This window comes from Mauremys mutica, chromosome 3 (genome assembly GCF_020497125.1).
Source record: "Mauremys mutica isolate MM-2020 ecotype Southern chromosome 3, ASM2049712v1, whole genome shotgun sequence".
Lineage (NCBI taxonomy): Eukaryota > Metazoa > Chordata > Testudines > Geoemydidae > Mauremys > Mauremys mutica.
This window is the reverse complement of record NC_059074.1, coordinates 154216149-154233540: the sequence shown is the minus strand read 5'-3', so window position 1 is coordinate 154233540 and position 17392 is coordinate 154216149. Positions and strand designations below refer to the sequence as shown.

The window sequence follows — 17392 nt, the reverse complement described above, 5'->3', positions numbered from 1 at the left end:
CACATTTCACTTGTCTTGCAAGAAGATTCAAACAGTATCAGCTTTCCAGCCAGGAGCTGCTGTTTGCATAGCCATGAGGTAAGTGCTCTGTGCAGCATTTCATCTGCTGACCTTTACCAGACTGAAAACTGGTCCAGCGCCAACTACCAGTGACACTGCTTAAATTTTAAACAGTGTGAAATGACAAGGCCCTTGGCATCTACAGGCAACTATCTGAAACCACCATACACGAGTCTGATTGCTTCCTTTGGCTTCAAAAAGTATCCCAGCTCTTAGGAACAGACTTGTGAATATTGCTCAAGTTAGTGATACCCTATGAAATAAAATAGTAATAACAACAGTACTTGTACTTCTAGAGCTTGTATTTCATAATCATTAATTAAATCATCCCTGCAAGCCAGTTATTCTGAGAAGCAGTTGTTATCCCCCATGTTATAGACGGGAAGAAACTAAGGCACAGAGCAATTAAGCCTCAGATCCACATAGGTACCTAGGTGCCTACATCCCAGATTTAAGCACCTAAATCAGAGCAGGGGGATTGGACCCAGTGTCCCCCACGTGTGTGGGGGGGGAGGGAGCCCTAACCAGTGGACTACAGATTCTGTCTCTTTCTCTCGCCCTCCTCCACTTCCCCAATGACTGTTCTAATGTCGATAAATACCTAAATAGTCATTAGGTAAGAAAGAGAGACTTATTCTGTAGCCCAGTCCTTAGGGCATCTACCTAGGAGGTGGGAGAACCAGGATCCAGCTCCCCTGCTCCAGTCACTCTCTCATTATTTGTCCATGTGGATCAGCTTCAACAGAAGAGACTGAGGGAGCCCCTCACCATCAGAATATGCCAAAGCTAAGTGGTTAGAGCAGTGGGAGACCCCTGTTCAAATCCTTTCCTCCCCCTGTGACAGAGAGGAGGGAATTGAACTCTGGTTACCCACATGCCAGGTGAGTGCCCTAACCACTGGGCTAAAAGTGATAAGGTGGGAACCCAGCAGCCTTCTCCTCCTCCTCCATTTTGTGTGGAGCAAGGCAGATGTCTACCTAATTCCTGCAAAAAACACCTTGGGTGCCTAACCCACCTGACTCCAGGCAGCTGGCTCCTGTTCATGAAATGCCAAGCAGAGATAGGCACCTATCTTCAAGAGAGAGGCAGGGCTTAGCCCACACTCCTCTCACCAGCACCTCCCATTGGCCAGCATAGGCGGCTCCTTGTCTAGCGTTCTGGGTTTTGTGGGTCGCAAAACATTTGTGGGAATGTCTCTCCCCATTCATTGTATGGGAGCCTACGTGCCTAACTCGGCTTTGTGGATCACAGTGTGTTCTTGTGATTTTCTAGGTGCCTAAGAGCAAGGTGCTGTGCAATGCCTAAGTCCCTTCTGGCTGCCACCCCAAGTGACTTGCTCAAACCGTCCTGTGTCATCAGTTAGGGAATCGCCAGGACTTCCTGAAAAACAATCCGTTTAGAGATGGTTCAACCGTTTTTCTTTCCACATCTGACAAACTTAATTCCATCCAGGGTTACCACGTCTGTGTGTGCCCCACTTCCTGACAAACCCTTAAAAACTAAGGGCTAAATCCACCATTCTACTTAGACATTGCAATACTGAGTGTTACAACACCTAACCCCTAGGCATCCTGCTACCGAGTGGAATCTCAGCCTGCCCCTGAGTTAGGCATGGGAAGACATAGGCGTCTAAAAAAGGGATTCACAGAAGCCAGCATGCTGACCGGGGAGCTGTCTAAGCCAGCCAGGAGAGAATTTCAGAGGAAAGGGCCCAGATTCAAAAAGGTTCTTAGGCTCCTAACTCCCATGGATCTGAACATCTGACTGATGGGTTAGAGCAGTGGTTCCCAAACTTGTTCCGCTGCTTGTGCAGGGAAAGCCCCTGGCAGGCTGGGCTGGTTTGTTTACCTGCCGCATCCGCAGGTCTGGTCGATCGTGGCTCCCGGTGGCTGCAGTTCGCTGCTCCAGACCAATGGGAGCTGGGCCGCTTGCAGCAGCTCCCATTGGCCTCGAGCAGCGAACCGCGGCCACTGGGAGCCGCGATCGGCAAAAACTTTACAAACTTTCCTGACTTTCCCCCAGCAGCACAAAAGATCCTACAGATAACAGGGCTGAGATTTACTGTATAGCCTGCAACTAAAAATGTGCACCAGCTGTACAGCTGAGTCAAAGAAGTTAATTTAACTGGACCGTTTCTATCTTGTAGCCTCATTTCCTCCCAAGCATAATATCACTTTAATACCTGGTCTATACTGGGAATTAAATCCTGCAATGGCAGAGGGCTGGACACAATGATCAAATAGGTTTCCCATCTCTACCTCCTAAGAGTCTGTTGATAGTTTCTTTCTTTTGGTGTATGCCTGGAAATATAGTTAGTATAAGGATGGGGGATCCGTGCAAGAGGTGACTGCATCTCTCCTAACTATTTTGAATATAAACCTTTAATAATATTTTGGCTCTAACATAGCACCTTTCATCTGAAGATATATATGTATACACATACTAAACATCACAAAAATGATGGGGTGCAAGTATTATCCCCATTTTACAGAGGGGATACACAAAGGCCTAGAAAAGTTATGTGATATGCCTATCTATGCTCAGTGAATCAGTGCTTAAGCTGCTACTAAAACTACTGAGTCCTAACACCTAATTCTCTACTCTGATCATTAGACCACTCTGCTAGAACAACAATTCACATGGCAAATTAATTGCCACCTTTTACAGAGGATCTAGTAGAGGCAAACTAAAATAATCCAGAAATGAATATGGCAAATAAAAAATTGAATAATACAGTCTTCTTGTTGAAAAACTTCAGTATTTATCCTGGAAATTGTCTTCTCTTATGAGATCTGGTAAGTGATCCGCTCTTGTAACAGTTTCTCCTACATTAGTGGAATCTCAGCTAACACTGTAAGGATGTCTTCTGAAGTACAATGACTCATACATAACTTTTGTACACCACAAATAAAAATACAAGATATTTTTGGCAGGTCTGAACAGCTGTGCTCCCATGTAAATACCCATTAAAAGCATGGGTTTGTGTCTCCAGGGAACAATGCAATGCACATGGTACTGAAATGGTCTCCCAGGATCACCGGATATTTTAAGTAAATTCTAGTATTAAGGATGGTGGTTATAATGTTAAAGACTTCTTGGTTTAGGTCCTAACCTAGAGTCCTAATTGAAATAGGTTTGCTGAACCCATCCTCATTGCTTGATCTCCTACCAGCAGCTGTCTCACTTCACAGAAACCATTCTGCAAAAGGGAGTAATCTGCAGGTTACCACCTCAGCAGAGGGTCTCTGAACAAGGAGCCCACAGCACCTCTCACTCCTGGGGAAGGATGGAAAGTCTGTGCTGTCAATTATTGGCAAGAGAGAGTGGAAAAAGCTCAGACTGCATCTGCCTGAACTATACTGGCTCTGTTGACAAATAGCAGATTTTCAGTTTCCAACCCTGCCACGTTGTCTCGACCTTCACAAGGTCAAAATAGTTGGACTGGGCTTTGACATACAAGAAGATTGGAAATCTCAGGCAGGGTGGAAGCCAGGAAGTGCATCTAGGCAGTTGCTGTAATTCCCAATCCCCTTGACTGAGTAGTTGTGCCCCCACACCCTGTGTCCCTCCAGTACACAGTGAAACCTGTCTTAAGGGACCTCTCCAAGGGGCCAGCAACAATCAGTTCCCTGATCTTTAACTAAATGTTAGATAACAATATGCTGGAGACACTCAGGATCCTTTTGTGGTCTCTTTTTAGATCCCTTTCTGCATAGGAGAGCTGCTCCTTATGCAAGCTGCACTGTTCTTTGGCCTACCTGGGGTGATGGTGACATCCCTACAGCATGGGGCTACAATTCTGTGGCTTACTATTTAAGAGGACTTAAAACAAGTGCTGCCAAGAAATAACAGTCCTGAAGACTAGAGACTGGCCACCAGAACCATTCCTCCCAAGCCCTCTTTTTCTCCCTATTCCTCATAAAATGGGACCCAGGTCCAAACCATCCTGGTGTTCAGTTTTGCTTCTCTAAAGCCAGACCCGTGTTGCTATTTCCACAAACACTGCTGGTGATGCTATCATCAGTGGAGGGGGTCAATGCACCATGAATGCCCTTCACATCCCCCTTTGAAAACTAAAACCCATATCCCCAGCTAGAGTAAAAAAGCCTTGAAGTCAACGGACTTATGCTCATTTATACCACCTGAGAATCTAGCCCTTACATGTTCATTTTTGTTTTTCTCTGATGCATTAAATAAAGGCCTGAAGGGGCTTTTCCTAGGTTTTTTTTTTTATTTTATTTTTTTTATTTTTTTTTTTAAGGGCAGGTCTTGTCTACCCCTGTTTTTCCTGTGAAGCTAAATTCACAGCATGGTGATGTTGACCATGTCAGTACTGGTGTGGATTGGGGTGGGGGATTCCATTCTTCCCTGTCACCTACGAATGATTCCTGCTTGGACTGTGTGAAGCTGTCACGATTAGGCCCATAACTGTTGGGAGATACAACAGGATTCAACCGAGCGATTCAAAAAACCTGATTTATAAACATCACACACATATTTCTGCCTGCAACACCAGAAACTGGCTGCCATGATTTTAGCATTGAGATGTTATTGGTCACACTGGGTTATGAACTGGTTTTTCCAAGCTATACGGTTAACAATAGCTACCAATTAAACTGCTGGTTTAAATGGCCCAGCTCAAACTAATATGAAACCAAATACAATTTTTTTAAAATAAGGAACTAGAGGCCCCCAAATTGTCAGGTGCACCCCCTAGGGGGGCATGGAGGAACGTTTGGGGGTGCACGGTGGGCCTGGGCCAGCCCCCACGGGAGAGCAAGGAGGGAGCACCACCCAGCTCTGCTCTGGCCCTACTCACAGCTGCATCCCCGGCTCCCGGCCCGGCACCTGGCCCTATCCCCTGCCTCGGTGCAGCTCCACATCTGGCCATGTGGCTGGCTGCTGGCCCCCACCGCAGCCCGGCTGTGGCTCCACTCCCACCCCCATCCCCATTCTTGGCCCTGGTCGGCGGCTCTGTTCCCAGCCCAGGGCTGAGGCTGGGCCCAGCTGCTGCCCTCCACTACGGCATAGCTGTGGCTCTGCTCCCACCCCTGCCCGCAGCCTTGGCCCTTGGCCGCGGCTCCATTCTCGGCCCCAGCCCCACTCCGGGTCCCAGACCCACCCATAGCTGCAGCCCCAGCCTCGGCCCCCTTACCCCTATCCATGTCCCCATTCCCACCACCCTGGGAGCTGCAGCCCCACTCCCAGGTGCAAGGGGTGGGGGGCATGGATAGGAGTAAGGTGGGCATGACCCTGAAAAGTTTGGGGACCGCTGAACTAGACCCAACTATTACAAACTTTATCATCATTCTGTGCCAAGTACAAACAAGATGGTTTAATCCATGGAGGAATCTTTTACAATAGGAAGCATTAGCTCACCTCAACATATTATCACTTAGCTCTGAGCTGAACAGTCACTCAGGCAGGGGTTATATAGACTTCAGCTACCCATCCCAATTACATTTAGCTCCTTAAATTGAGTAATAGCTGCAACAAACAAATATCTTGACTGCTGTTCAAGATGGATAGATATGTATATTGCACATTGTCAAGGCTGATTCCCCACTCTGGCACCTTGAGTGCAGAAGGTGGGGGCCCGCAAGGATTCAAAAACTTAATACTGGCCACTCCAGGCTTGTATTATGCTCCCAATGTTACAGCTTTTCTTGACCTTGGCTTGGTAAATGCTGCCACCACCCAAATGCAAAACCCCTTTGGAACCCAGGAAGGTGCACTTGGGAATTCCTTCCTGTGGGATATCCTCAAGCACTTTCATCCCCACCCTCCAGGGAAGAGCGGAGAAAGAAAACAAAGGAAATTAGTTGTTGCCACCAACTAATTAAACAACATATACACAAACCTCTTAGGGCACCAAAAATCAATCCTGTTCTTAAAAAAGGTAAATTTTATTAAAAACAAAAAGAAAGAAAATAAATCTGGAACTTAGGCTTTTGCTAGATTTTAAAAGAGCAATTCCAAAAATTAAGCACCCAAAATAGCTTTCTTGGGGGTTCAGCTTAAAAGTTACAAGCAAACAAAAGCATCTGGGGTTAGCACAGAGGAGTCGACTAGCCATAAGAAATAAAGAGAAATAAGCCTAATCGCATCTTTCTAAACATTCCTGATCTACTTACATATTTGGGGGTTCCAAATAGTAGTTCTAGGTGTGATCTGATGATCTATGATCATACCTGGCTTAAAGCTTCTCATGGCATAACTGCTCCCAGTTCCCCTCTTTCCTGGAGAACCACAACAGAGAGACAAAGGGAAGTTTTTTTCCCAAATTTTAAAAAATTCTAGCCCTCCCATTGGCTCTTTTGGTCAGGTGCCCACTCCTTTCATTTTACCTGTGGGCTTGTTAACCCTGTACAGGTAAAGCAAGTAGAGAATAGCTATTAAGAGGAATATTATAGCTAACTGGCTGGCTGGGTGTCCATAAAAGGGAGCTACTCCCCTCCCCCCTGTTATTTATTACACATATAGATGATATACTCTTTTACCTCTGATGCATTGTTAATGTTTATTATTGTGTATGTACACATCAGAGGTAGTCTCAAAGTACAAGATTCAAATAGGAGTAGGCAGTGATCCAGAACTGGGTCAAATTCCAAGCACACCCAATGTTATGGTATTCAGATCTGAATATTTTGTTTGGGTGCCTCTCTAGTACACATATTTTAAATATCTATATTTATAGCTATACAACTTTACTCAGTGCGGATCTTTCATGTACACTTTTCTCAAGACACCCAAATAAATATTGCAGTCACAGTGTTAAATAATGAATAATAGCAGAGAGAAACACAAATTCATAGATTCGAAGGCCAGAAGGGACCAATGTGATCATCTAGTCTAACCTCCTGTATAACTCAGGCTATAGAATGTCTCTAAAATAATTCCTAGAGCATATAAATAAAGAAGCATAGGCAAAACAAAAGAGAGAGTTTAAGATGGAGAATCAATGAGCCAACGTGATAGTGGGTCAGATTAATTGACCTCACTGGAGTTACATCAGGGATGAATTTGGCAAATTATTTATTGATGAAAGACCAACTTAGCAATTTGCACTGAAACATCCTCAGCTAAAGCATCCTCAGAAGGGAACAAACTTCAACAAGTCAAGCATAAAAGTATAATTAGGCAGGCCAAAAAAGAATTTGAAGAGCAACTAGCAAAAGACACAAAAACTCACTGCAATTTTTTATAAGTACATTGGAAGCAGGAAGCCTGTCAAACAGTCAGTGGGGACAATGGAAGATTGAGGTTTAAAGGAGCACTCAAGGAAGACAAGGCAGTTGCAGAGAAGCTAAATGAATTCTTTGCATAGATCTTCACTGCAGAGGATGTGAGGGAGATTTCCACACCTGATCCGTTCTCTTTAGGTGACAAATCTGAGGAACTGTCCTAGATTTGGTGTATCAATAGAGAAGGTTTTGGAACAAACTGATAAATTAAACAGTAATAAGTCACCAGGACCAGATGATATTCACCCAAGAGTTCTGAAAGAACTCAGATATGAAATTGTAGCACTACTAACTGTAGTATGCAACCTATTGCTTAAATCAGCCTCTGTACCAGATGACTGGCGGATAGCAGATTTTTTTTTTAAAAAGCTCTAGAGGCAATCCTGGCAATTACAGGCCAGTAAGCCTAACCTAGTACCAGGCAAATTGGTTGAAACTAGACTAAAAAAAAAATTATCAGACACATAGGTGAACATGATATGTGGGGAAAGAGTGACCATGTCTTATGTAAAGGGAAATCATGCCTCACCAATCTATTAGAATTCTTTGAGGCTTTAAACAAATATGTGGACAAAGGTGATTCTAGTGAATATAGTATTGTTGGACTTTCAGTAAGCCTTTGACAACGTCCCTCACCAAAGGCTCATATGCAAAGTAGATAGTCGTGGAATAACAGGGACAGTCCTCACATGGATCAGTAACTGCTTAAAAAATAGGAAAGAAAGGGCAGGAATAAATGGTCAGTTTTCACAAGGGAGAGAGGTAAACATTGGGGTCCCTCAAGGATCTGTACTCTGACCAGTTCTGTTCAGGGGTAAACAGTCAGATGGCAAAGTTTTCAGAAGATACAAAATTATTCAAGATAGTTATGTCCAAAGCTGACTGTGAAGAGTTATAAAGGGATCTCACAATACTTCATGACTGGACCACAAAATGGCAGATGAAATTAAGTGTTGATAAATGCAAAGTAATGCACTTTGGAAAACATAATCCCAAGTATACATACAAAATAATGGGATCTAAATAAGCTGTTACCACTCAAGAAAGATGTTGGAGTCATCGTGGATAGTTCTCCGAAAACATCTGCTCAATGTGCAGCAGCAGTCAAAAAAAGCTAACAGAAAGTTAGGAACTATTAGGATAATAAAACAGAAAATATCATAATGCCACTATATAAATCCATGGTACCCTCACACCTTTAATACTGCGTGCAGGTCAAATACAGTGCCAAATACAAAGGTAAAATAACCTTTCTACTCCTACTTTAGATTCCCCCATTTATGCAGCCCAGGATCGCATTATTTCTTTTGGCCACAGCATTACACTGGTATCACACCTTAGGGATTCATTTTTATGAGGTGTCAATAGATTATTGTCAAAGGCCTGATTATTTTTTCCTTAGAAGAGAGACATTTCCAGCTTGGCTCTAGCTCGGATAAATTGTGAGAAGATGATAATAATGGAGCTGTCATTGCTGAGCTGCAATTACTCAAATGTCAGTGCTTTGAACACCAAATGCCCCACAAACTGGCTGGCATGTGCTTCCTGAAGGGGATGGCAGGCAGTAACAAAAATAGATGGCCTGCAGATTCACAGCTATTTCAAATGCAGGCAAAACCCAGGAAAGTGTTTTTCTTTTCTTCACTAAAAAGTGAAAGGTGCTGACTGACTGGGGTAGGGGGACTGAAGTCCTCCATTTATCCACAGAAAAGGTATTACCACAGGCAATGCAGGCTCCTCCCATAACCCTCTTCCCCCCCTTTGTGGCTCAAACCCCATTCCTTGGGCACTACTTTTGAGGATGAGGTGAGGGAGCTCATGTTCCAAACCCTTTCAGTTACTGGCTTCTCAGCTGAGGCTCCCAACACAGAGGCACAGTTCAACTATGTGGCAAATGTTTCCAAGATTCCAGTCAGCTCTAATTCTATCTGTCACCGTCTTCCTACCTCTGCTTAAATCAACTGACATCAAAGGCTTTATTGCAGTATCAGAATTCAGTGTCAACTGGCAGGAATTTGGTAGAGACAACAGCACCTTCTTTTCTAGTCATTATATAACAAGGATGAAAATAGCTCGTTCAATGCAGTCTCTCCCCCAAGTGAAGAGACAAGTTTCTAACAGCTGGTTTTCAGTCAGATCCAGTAAATTCTATATACATACCCCATTCCTCCAATACTGCATGTTCAGCCACTTGCAACCAGCCCCTTTCAGATGCATCCCAGAATCATTTGCTCCAGCTCTCGCAGCATTTCAGAGAGGCAGCACAGGGGGTTGTTTACAGGGTGCTACTTCACCTTCAGCAGCAGAGTTGGAAGATAAGCACACTTCCCAGGTCTTGCCTGTCTCTGCTCCTCTCCTGCACTCTAGACGTCATTTGGATTGAATAAGGCATGAAAATGTTCTGTCTGAGATTGCCAGCCTCCATTCTGCTCATTTCCCACCTACCATTTCTCTCCTTTCAACACTTTCAAAATTTTCCTCCTTTCCCCAATATTCTCACAAGCCCCCAAAATACATCCTCAATATTTGCCCCCCTCTCAAGTGTGTGTCTCTGCCCCACCATCCTTCTCAGCCTGGACACATTATTCTCATTTCCCTCCCCACATCAATTCTTCACTTTGCTCTCTATCTGCCTTCTCCTCAGGTCCCCAAAGGTCCCCTTGGCTCTGGCAGGCTCTCCTGTTGAAATCTCACATGCACTGAGGATTCTGCAGTTGCATGTGCAAATCAGGTAACCGGGCTCATAAGCAGTTAGATTAATTTGGGCACCACTACATTAATTGCATAGCACAAGCTTCACTGTAACGGTGCACACAAACTGGACATGTGACTGCATACCCTAAACTGTCTGAAAATCAGGCCCTAAATAGCTACTGTTTGGTGAGGAGAGAGTGGCAATTTCTGGGAGAAATGATGAGGTTTGCAGTGGATTAGCAATGTTCTACTATATTGTGCATCCCCCTTGATCCCAATATTCAATACACTCACCTTTGTCTTTCAAATCTCTATTACTGTACAGAGTGAAAATTCTCCCCAAAGCAAGAAAACAAACAAAATTAAGAGTCAAGACAACTCTCTCCCCTCCCTGGCATCTGAACATTAGCCTGCCCCTCCCTGTGCTTGGTCCCAACCCAAAGGGCAGAGTACTAGAGTTTTCCTTACCCTATTATTTTAGAGCCATTCCCCCCCACATCATGACAACAGCTCTTACCTTTGGCTAGCAGGCATGTAAATTGCTATCTGTGGGCACTGTCAATGCATCACTCCATTGTTGAACTAGCAGGGTGGTGAAAGTGGGGCATTCAGTCTGCATCTAGCCTCCAGGAGCCACAGTGGATTAGCATCTGTGATATACCTCAGTGAAATAGGCTCAAGGTTGGCCCTAAAGCCCAGGGAGGGTTCTGTAAACTGGTGTAATGACTAGGCAGAAAAAGCACTTGCAGTCAGCCAGGTCATCTCCTCAAGGATTAGTGTTCTAACAGGAAAGGCAGGGCGGGTTAATGAATTGGCCTCTGGCCACTGAATCAGGCGACCCCCGTTCTGTTACCAGTTTGGCCACTGACCTGATGTTTGACCTCTGGCAAGTCACTTCACCTCTTTGTACCTCCAACTCCCCTACCCTTGGTCTTGATTATTTAGACTGTGAGCCAGGGATGTTACATGTTCATGCTGTACCTAGCAAAATAGGCTTCTGATGTTAGTTGGGGCCTCTAGGTGCTACTGTTATAAAATTACAATAAGGATAAATTAACAAACACAGAAAGGAAACAGGAAACACATTGTTTGGGTTTGTGCCAGTCCTAGTATCCTGGGTGGGGATCCCATTCCCAACCTTCCCAAAAGCATTTTGTCTCTTTTGTTTCCCAATCAACCACTTCAGTTGTATTCCACATGTTTTCCTGTTCAAGAGGGAGAAGTGGAGTTGCAGTTAGCCCAGTGTTCACCAGGGAGCACCCCTGCTCCATCTTCCTTAAGGCAGGGAGCCCCCTTGTCAGCAGGGGCAAAACTGGGTCCTTCTATGTTCTGAGTTCCCATCACATGGTAAAACTGTCTCAACTGTACAGCCAACACAAAAACCCAACCAGACAGAACCAACATACTGGCAGGAAACACTTTATTCCCATCAACCCTGTGAAACAATATACACATGAGCAACACTCCAGGCCAGTAGTAACTTAAGAGGTGGTTACATAAGCTACCTTTTAATTTGACTCCATGAACCCTACAACTGAACAAATAAAACAGACTGGCGGGGCGGGGGGGGGGAGTTGTTTTGCTATACACAAAAGCCTCTTTTCTCCTAAGTACAAAAACTTCCCACTGTATCCCCAGGGGCTAGAGAGAAGCTGAAGAAGAAGCTAAAAGAAAGAACATTTATTCAGCAGCGAAGGGCTCTAGAGGGAGGTGTGCCTAAAGGGAGGGGAACTGTGAGGAGAGAGGACTTTGAGATTGAGGGAGGGAGAAACCAGGGATCTCAGAAGATGCTACCCCTAAAAAAATCCAAAAAATTTAAAATAAGCTCTGGGTAGTGAGCAAGCTCAAGTTGCTTGAAGGAGTAAATGTAATGCAGGCTTTGAAGGTGGCAAGTTCCAGGGCACTCCATAATGTTTCAGAACTAGGTTCCTGGCTCAGAGGATGCACTAGAATGTTCCAGAAGATTCTGAGTTCCTGGTGCTCTAGAACATTACATTTACACTACATTACCTATGCAGTTCTAAGTCAATCTAAAACACTTCAGAAGGTTTGAATCATTTCACCCATTCTTTACTGTAATAAAAGACCTTGGTGATGGAGGGGAATTCACAGAAAGATAATACAGAATGCAACAAGTTAGACTACTGTATAGCTTCAGGTATGAAAAAATAAAGACGTAAATTTAAAATCCTCAGACTCATGGGCCTCTTTGGCTGGGTCCTTCTGTGCTGCTCTTTGGCCTTCTGACTTAATAGTCAAGGCCCCATTTTCAAGGTCCTTCTATTTTTCTGCTCTCATAGGCCCCATGTGCCTCACTCTGCCTGTGTTCAGGATCCTATATATCCCTTCTTCTTTCTTTCCCTCTGCCTTTCAGGGTTGTGTGAATATGTGTAGAAGTGTTCAATTTTTCAGAAATGGATATACGCTTGGGTCACTTTTTCTGCTTCCAGGGCCCCACCTCTCTCCTTTACCCCCTTTCCCACAGGCTCTTGTTGATATGTCTACACTATGGCTAGGAGTGAGCCTCTCAGCCTGGGTAGGCAAACTCATGCTAGTGGCACTCTAACAAGTATGTTAAAAATAGCAGTGTTGACATTGTGGCTTGGATAGCAGCTTGGACTCTCAAGCCTATAGGGACAGGTAGGCTTCAGATCCCAAGCTCCAGCCTGAGCTGCAAGGTCCACACTGCTATTTTTAGCATGCTAGCTTGAGCCCCACTAGTGCAAATCTCCCAGCTCCAATGTAGACGTACTCTTTGTGTCTTGGGGGCAGCATATTTCTCTCTTCCTCACTCAATTTATTTTCTCAACCTGGAGTGTTTGCCTCTCACTCTCTGCTTCTGGGCAGGGCCAGCTCCAGGCACCAGCTAAGGAAGCAGGTGCTTGGGGCGGCCAATACAAAGGGGCAGCACTCCATCCGCTATTGGGGTGGCCCGTCCAGGTCTTCAGCGGGAATTTGGTAGTGGGTCCCTCAGTCCCTCTCTTCCTCTTTGAGCTGCCACCAAAGGGGAAGACAGGGACTGAAGGACCTGCCGCCAAACTGCCGCCAAAGAACAGAGTAGCGAGACTGAGCTGCCACCAAAGTGCCGCTGATTGTTTGTTTGTTTTGTTTTTCCTCCCTGCTTGGGGCAGCAGAAAACCTGGAGCCAGCCATGCTTCTGGGGCCCAATCATCCACCCCTCTCTCTCTCTCTCTCATTGTGTCTAAGGCCCATCTCTCCCTCCCTAAATGTGTCTGTGTATAAATACATTATTTTCTTTTTTACACAATTACAAATCACAACATTTATACATAATTATTATTTTTAAAAGAGCTATGTAAAACCTCTCAGGAACAAACGCTGAAGAAATAAAACCTTATAAAAATACGTGCTTTGTTTAATTCTACTTCATAATATACTATATACATCTGGATCTATAAACGTATTCCTTTCTCCAAAAACATAGAATAAAATCATTGCCAGTATAATGTCCACCACTTCATTTATCCACCCCATCAAGTGCCACACTGTAAACTGTCCTGGAGGCTACTGGGCCTCCTTCACTGGAGTTCCATGTCTAAAAGGTCCCGGAGGGATTTTATCACATGTTGTGGTTGGCTGGAAGCATGATCCTTTAGGCTGTGTCCCATCTCTTTGTACAGGCTTTTAACAAGCTTGCAGACCACAGTCCTGACATTCCCGCTCCTACCAGGTAACACCCCATTTCCGATCATGTTGTTCAGGAAATACCAGAGAACAGGCAGGGTGTGACGTTCCACAGCCTGGGGTTTCCGAGGGTAGACAGAAGATACAAGCGCTGCAGGACAGAAGATAAAGCATCTTAACAATCAAGATGGAAGCCCATCTTTATTTTTAGTTCCTCAAAACTGTTTCTGACTGCTGTCTGGAATCTGAATGCAAACCGTACAACTCTCTATAAGCAAACTGAAATGATATTATCCATTAAATAGAACTATTGACCTCAAATTACCTTAATTTCTCCAAATCAGAGGCCTCATACTGAACATCACAGCCCTAAAGAAGTAATTAATATAATTCTTGTAAACTGTTGGACTGATGAACCTTTGATAACATATGATAGAAGTGTCAAACCTCTATTTCCAGTAATCAGCTGTCTAAAATAGCTGTACCAAATTTCAAGATTATAGCTCAAAAGAACTCTTGTATGGTTGAACTCCAGTAAGAGACACTGTTGACCTTTTGGTGAACTCTGATGAAAAAAACAAAGGTCTAATTTGGGGTTTCCTTGTGCTCAGTGGCCCATAATGAATGTCTGTACTAAATTTCAAAATTCTAGCCCATGGGACTGAAATCCGATCAGAAAGATGGATGATCTATTGGTGCTTCTGATGGGAAGGTCTAATCTGAGATTTTTCTTGTACTTAGTGACTCATAATGAATGACTGTTACAAATGTCAAGATGTCTAGCTATCTAAGGCCTGGTCTACACTACCGGGGGGGGGAGTCGAACTAAGGTACGTGACTTCAGCTACGTGAATAGCGTAGCTGAAGTCGAACTACCTTAGTTCGAATTTCCTACCTGTCCAGACGCCGCGGGATCGAACTCCGTGGCTCCCGCATCGACTCCGCCACCGCCGTTCGTGGTGGTGGAGTTCCGGAGTCGACGGGAGCGCGTTCGGAGTTCGAACTATCGCGTCTAGATTAGACGCGATAGTTCGAACTCCGAGAAGTCGAACTCTCCGCGTCGACCCGGCGGGTAAGTATGGACCTACCCTAAGGTACTAATATAGCCACCATGATCACAGTGTTTGGGTGCCTGACAATCTTTAATATATTTATCCTCACAACATGCCTGTGATGTAGGAAAGTGCTGTTATACCCATTTTAGAGAGAAGAAACTGAGGCACAGATAGAGCATAAGTGACTTGCCCCAGATCACACAGAAAGGCTGTAGTGGAACAGGGAATTAAACCTAGGTCTCCCAAATGCAAGGATAAAGCCCTAATCACTAGACAATTCTTCCTTTCACCCTTCCTGAGATGAGATCTCAATTCACTTTCTGAATTGGATAGATGGCTACATTAAAAACAAACAAAAACCTGACACTACCTGGCATCTTTGCTGGCAGTTTCCACAGAGAGGCCAAGAACTGATATGGCCTGGAGACTGAATTCTCATCAGTATGACAGAGATAAATTGAAGCACATTAGCTGGTGATAGTGTGAGGGAAGCATACGTTGCTATTCTGTGGTTAAAGCAATTTCATATTCCCAGCACTGTAAGTCTGGCACCTTTCACCAGCATTAAATTCACTCTTTATAAAAATCAGCCTTAAATAATACTTAAACAACCATAATAAATCAGCAAAGGGTTACAGTCCCTCATTAAAAAAAGGAGATAATTAGAGCACACATGCTATTAAATGTAGTGGCCACCATGGAGTTTAGAAGAGAGAGCTGCCTGTTCCCAATAAATCCCAGAGGGAACATATGCTCTTTCTAAACTGGCCCCAATTTATATTTAAATGCTTTATTTGCAAAAAGAGATTAAATTGCTGTAGAATTCAATTGTGTGTGTACAGAGATTTACTTTATGCAAATTACCTTTAAAGGCCCTGTTAGGTTTGCCATGGATATGGATGCCCATAAGAGAATTATAATGAATGAGCAAACCTTATTAAACCTTGGATTAAAAGAAGCTGGAATAATTAGCAGTAGATTTAGCCCTAATTAAAGCAAGGCTATAATTAGGCTGCTTTCAGCGTACATCGAGATGATCGATTTTGCCATTTCTTGGCTGCCACTGGACATAAGCTGTGATTATAGGTCAAGAAACAGCAGCGTTTTTAGCTTGTAGGATTCAGCTGATGTGGAAATAGACTATATTTACACACATTGAAATAATGGAAATGCAATGTCATGCTTCTGGGTAGAAGCAGATAGCCTGCAGGGTCAGGAAGGAAGTGCCTGCTCACACCCCCAGGGAGGCACATCCTTGCAACAACCATTATTCACATGAACAGTCTGCACTCATGCTGGTAGTCCCAGCTTTTGTGGGATACAGCCCAAAATGTTTGCCACAAAAGAATTCCTCTCCCAGAGCTCTCTGTCAGAGAGGCAAAATAGACCCCAAGAATAGAAAAATATCAGTGACTCCAAAATGTTCCATAGCTGGGTGTGGGTGTCCGTAGGCTGTCGGGGATAGACATTTGTCTAAGGAAGCAGAACCTGTGGGCCTAGCCCTGATCTCACACTGCCACCCTTTTAAAAACCGTTCAGGAGATAGCTGGAATACTTGTAGTTTCTCTTTCTTAGGAGAGAATTTTGAGACCTCCCATTGATGATTCATTACTAGACTCTGAAAGCCCAATTCTCCATTGCCTTGCATCTTGCACAGTCATTTACACCTGTGCAAAGTGTATGTAATACATGACCAGATCAGAGCAGGAGCATTTTACAAGCACTTTACACAGGTATAATTGACTTCACAGAGTGCAGGGCACTGGAGGAACAGGCCCAGTGCCTTCTGCTATTCCATGGGCTATAGCTTTGTAAATGCATAGGGATTTCCTCATATCTGTCATTTCCCAAGAGTCTTTCTTGAGTTTAATCCAAGTGAACCATGAAAAGTCCAGTTCAGCTGAGCTGTTTGTTACCTGACAGGTGTTCCGTGATGTCCTGCATGGCTCGACCACTGATGAAATGCACTCTGCTGGCAAATGCTTGTAGAAGCAACACATTATCTGAAAGGGACAGCGACACATTCATGATCCTTGCTTTTGAGATTGTAAACATCAAAGAAAATATTTGCACCTTCTAAAATACAGCAAATTTCAGAGAATATGGGGTACATTTAATCTTCTCTTGACGTTAACGTGGGATGGTTTCAAATTCAGAACAAAAGTTCCTGATCCCACATCAGCATGTGTGAAATTCACCACTGTGCAGAGTGCTAGCACAAGTCCCACACCCTACAGCTAAATCAGTCCCTCACAGTTTAAATGAGATGTAAGTGGCACATAGGCCTCATGTTTTATTTCTGCAGAGAAGTGACTTTTACACTCAGTGAACATCTGTGCAAATTTAAAATCAGTTCCTCCTTTACTTACCTGTCAAGAGCTCAGCACAAGATTCTGTGTTGTCCCTGCAAGAATAAATTATCTGATCACCACCACCATCTGCAACTTGTGCTTGTGATATCAAGAGCCGTTGCAGAAAAAGAAAGAGAAAAAAACCAATAACTCAGATCTTGGCAGGGAGGTAAAAGAAGAACTGATTTCCCAATATTTTGTTGTCAAATGTATTTTTCATCCACAGCTTGTGATTGATTTAGGATCCTGGCTGTTGTTTTAAAACTATTGCACAAAGTGACCTTCAATAGTTGATTCTGTTGGTTCTGACAAGCTCGGCAGAGTTGTTTTTGGATGGTAGTAT

General features: G+C 44.0%; 1 protein-coding gene across 2 annotated transcripts in view; it reads right to left on the bottom strand.

Moving 5' to 3' along the window:
- Positions 1 to 11467: 11467 nt before the first annotated feature.
- TOGARAM2 (TOG array regulator of axonemal microtubules 2) overlaps positions 11468 to 17392 on the bottom strand; it is a 73838-nt gene continuing 67913 nt past the window's right edge. For both annotated transcript variants that reach the window (XM_045012009.1, XM_045012010.1), the window contains exons 19-20: positions 16615 to 16701; positions 11468 to 13794 (exon numbers count right to left, since the gene is read on the bottom strand). In XM_045012009.1, coding sequence (XP_044867944.1) covers positions 13538 to 13794; positions 16615 to 16701 — 344 coding nt within the window. In that variant the 3' untranslated portion in view covers positions 11468 to 13537. The remainder of the gene's footprint in view (positions 13795 to 16614; positions 16702 to 17392) is intronic.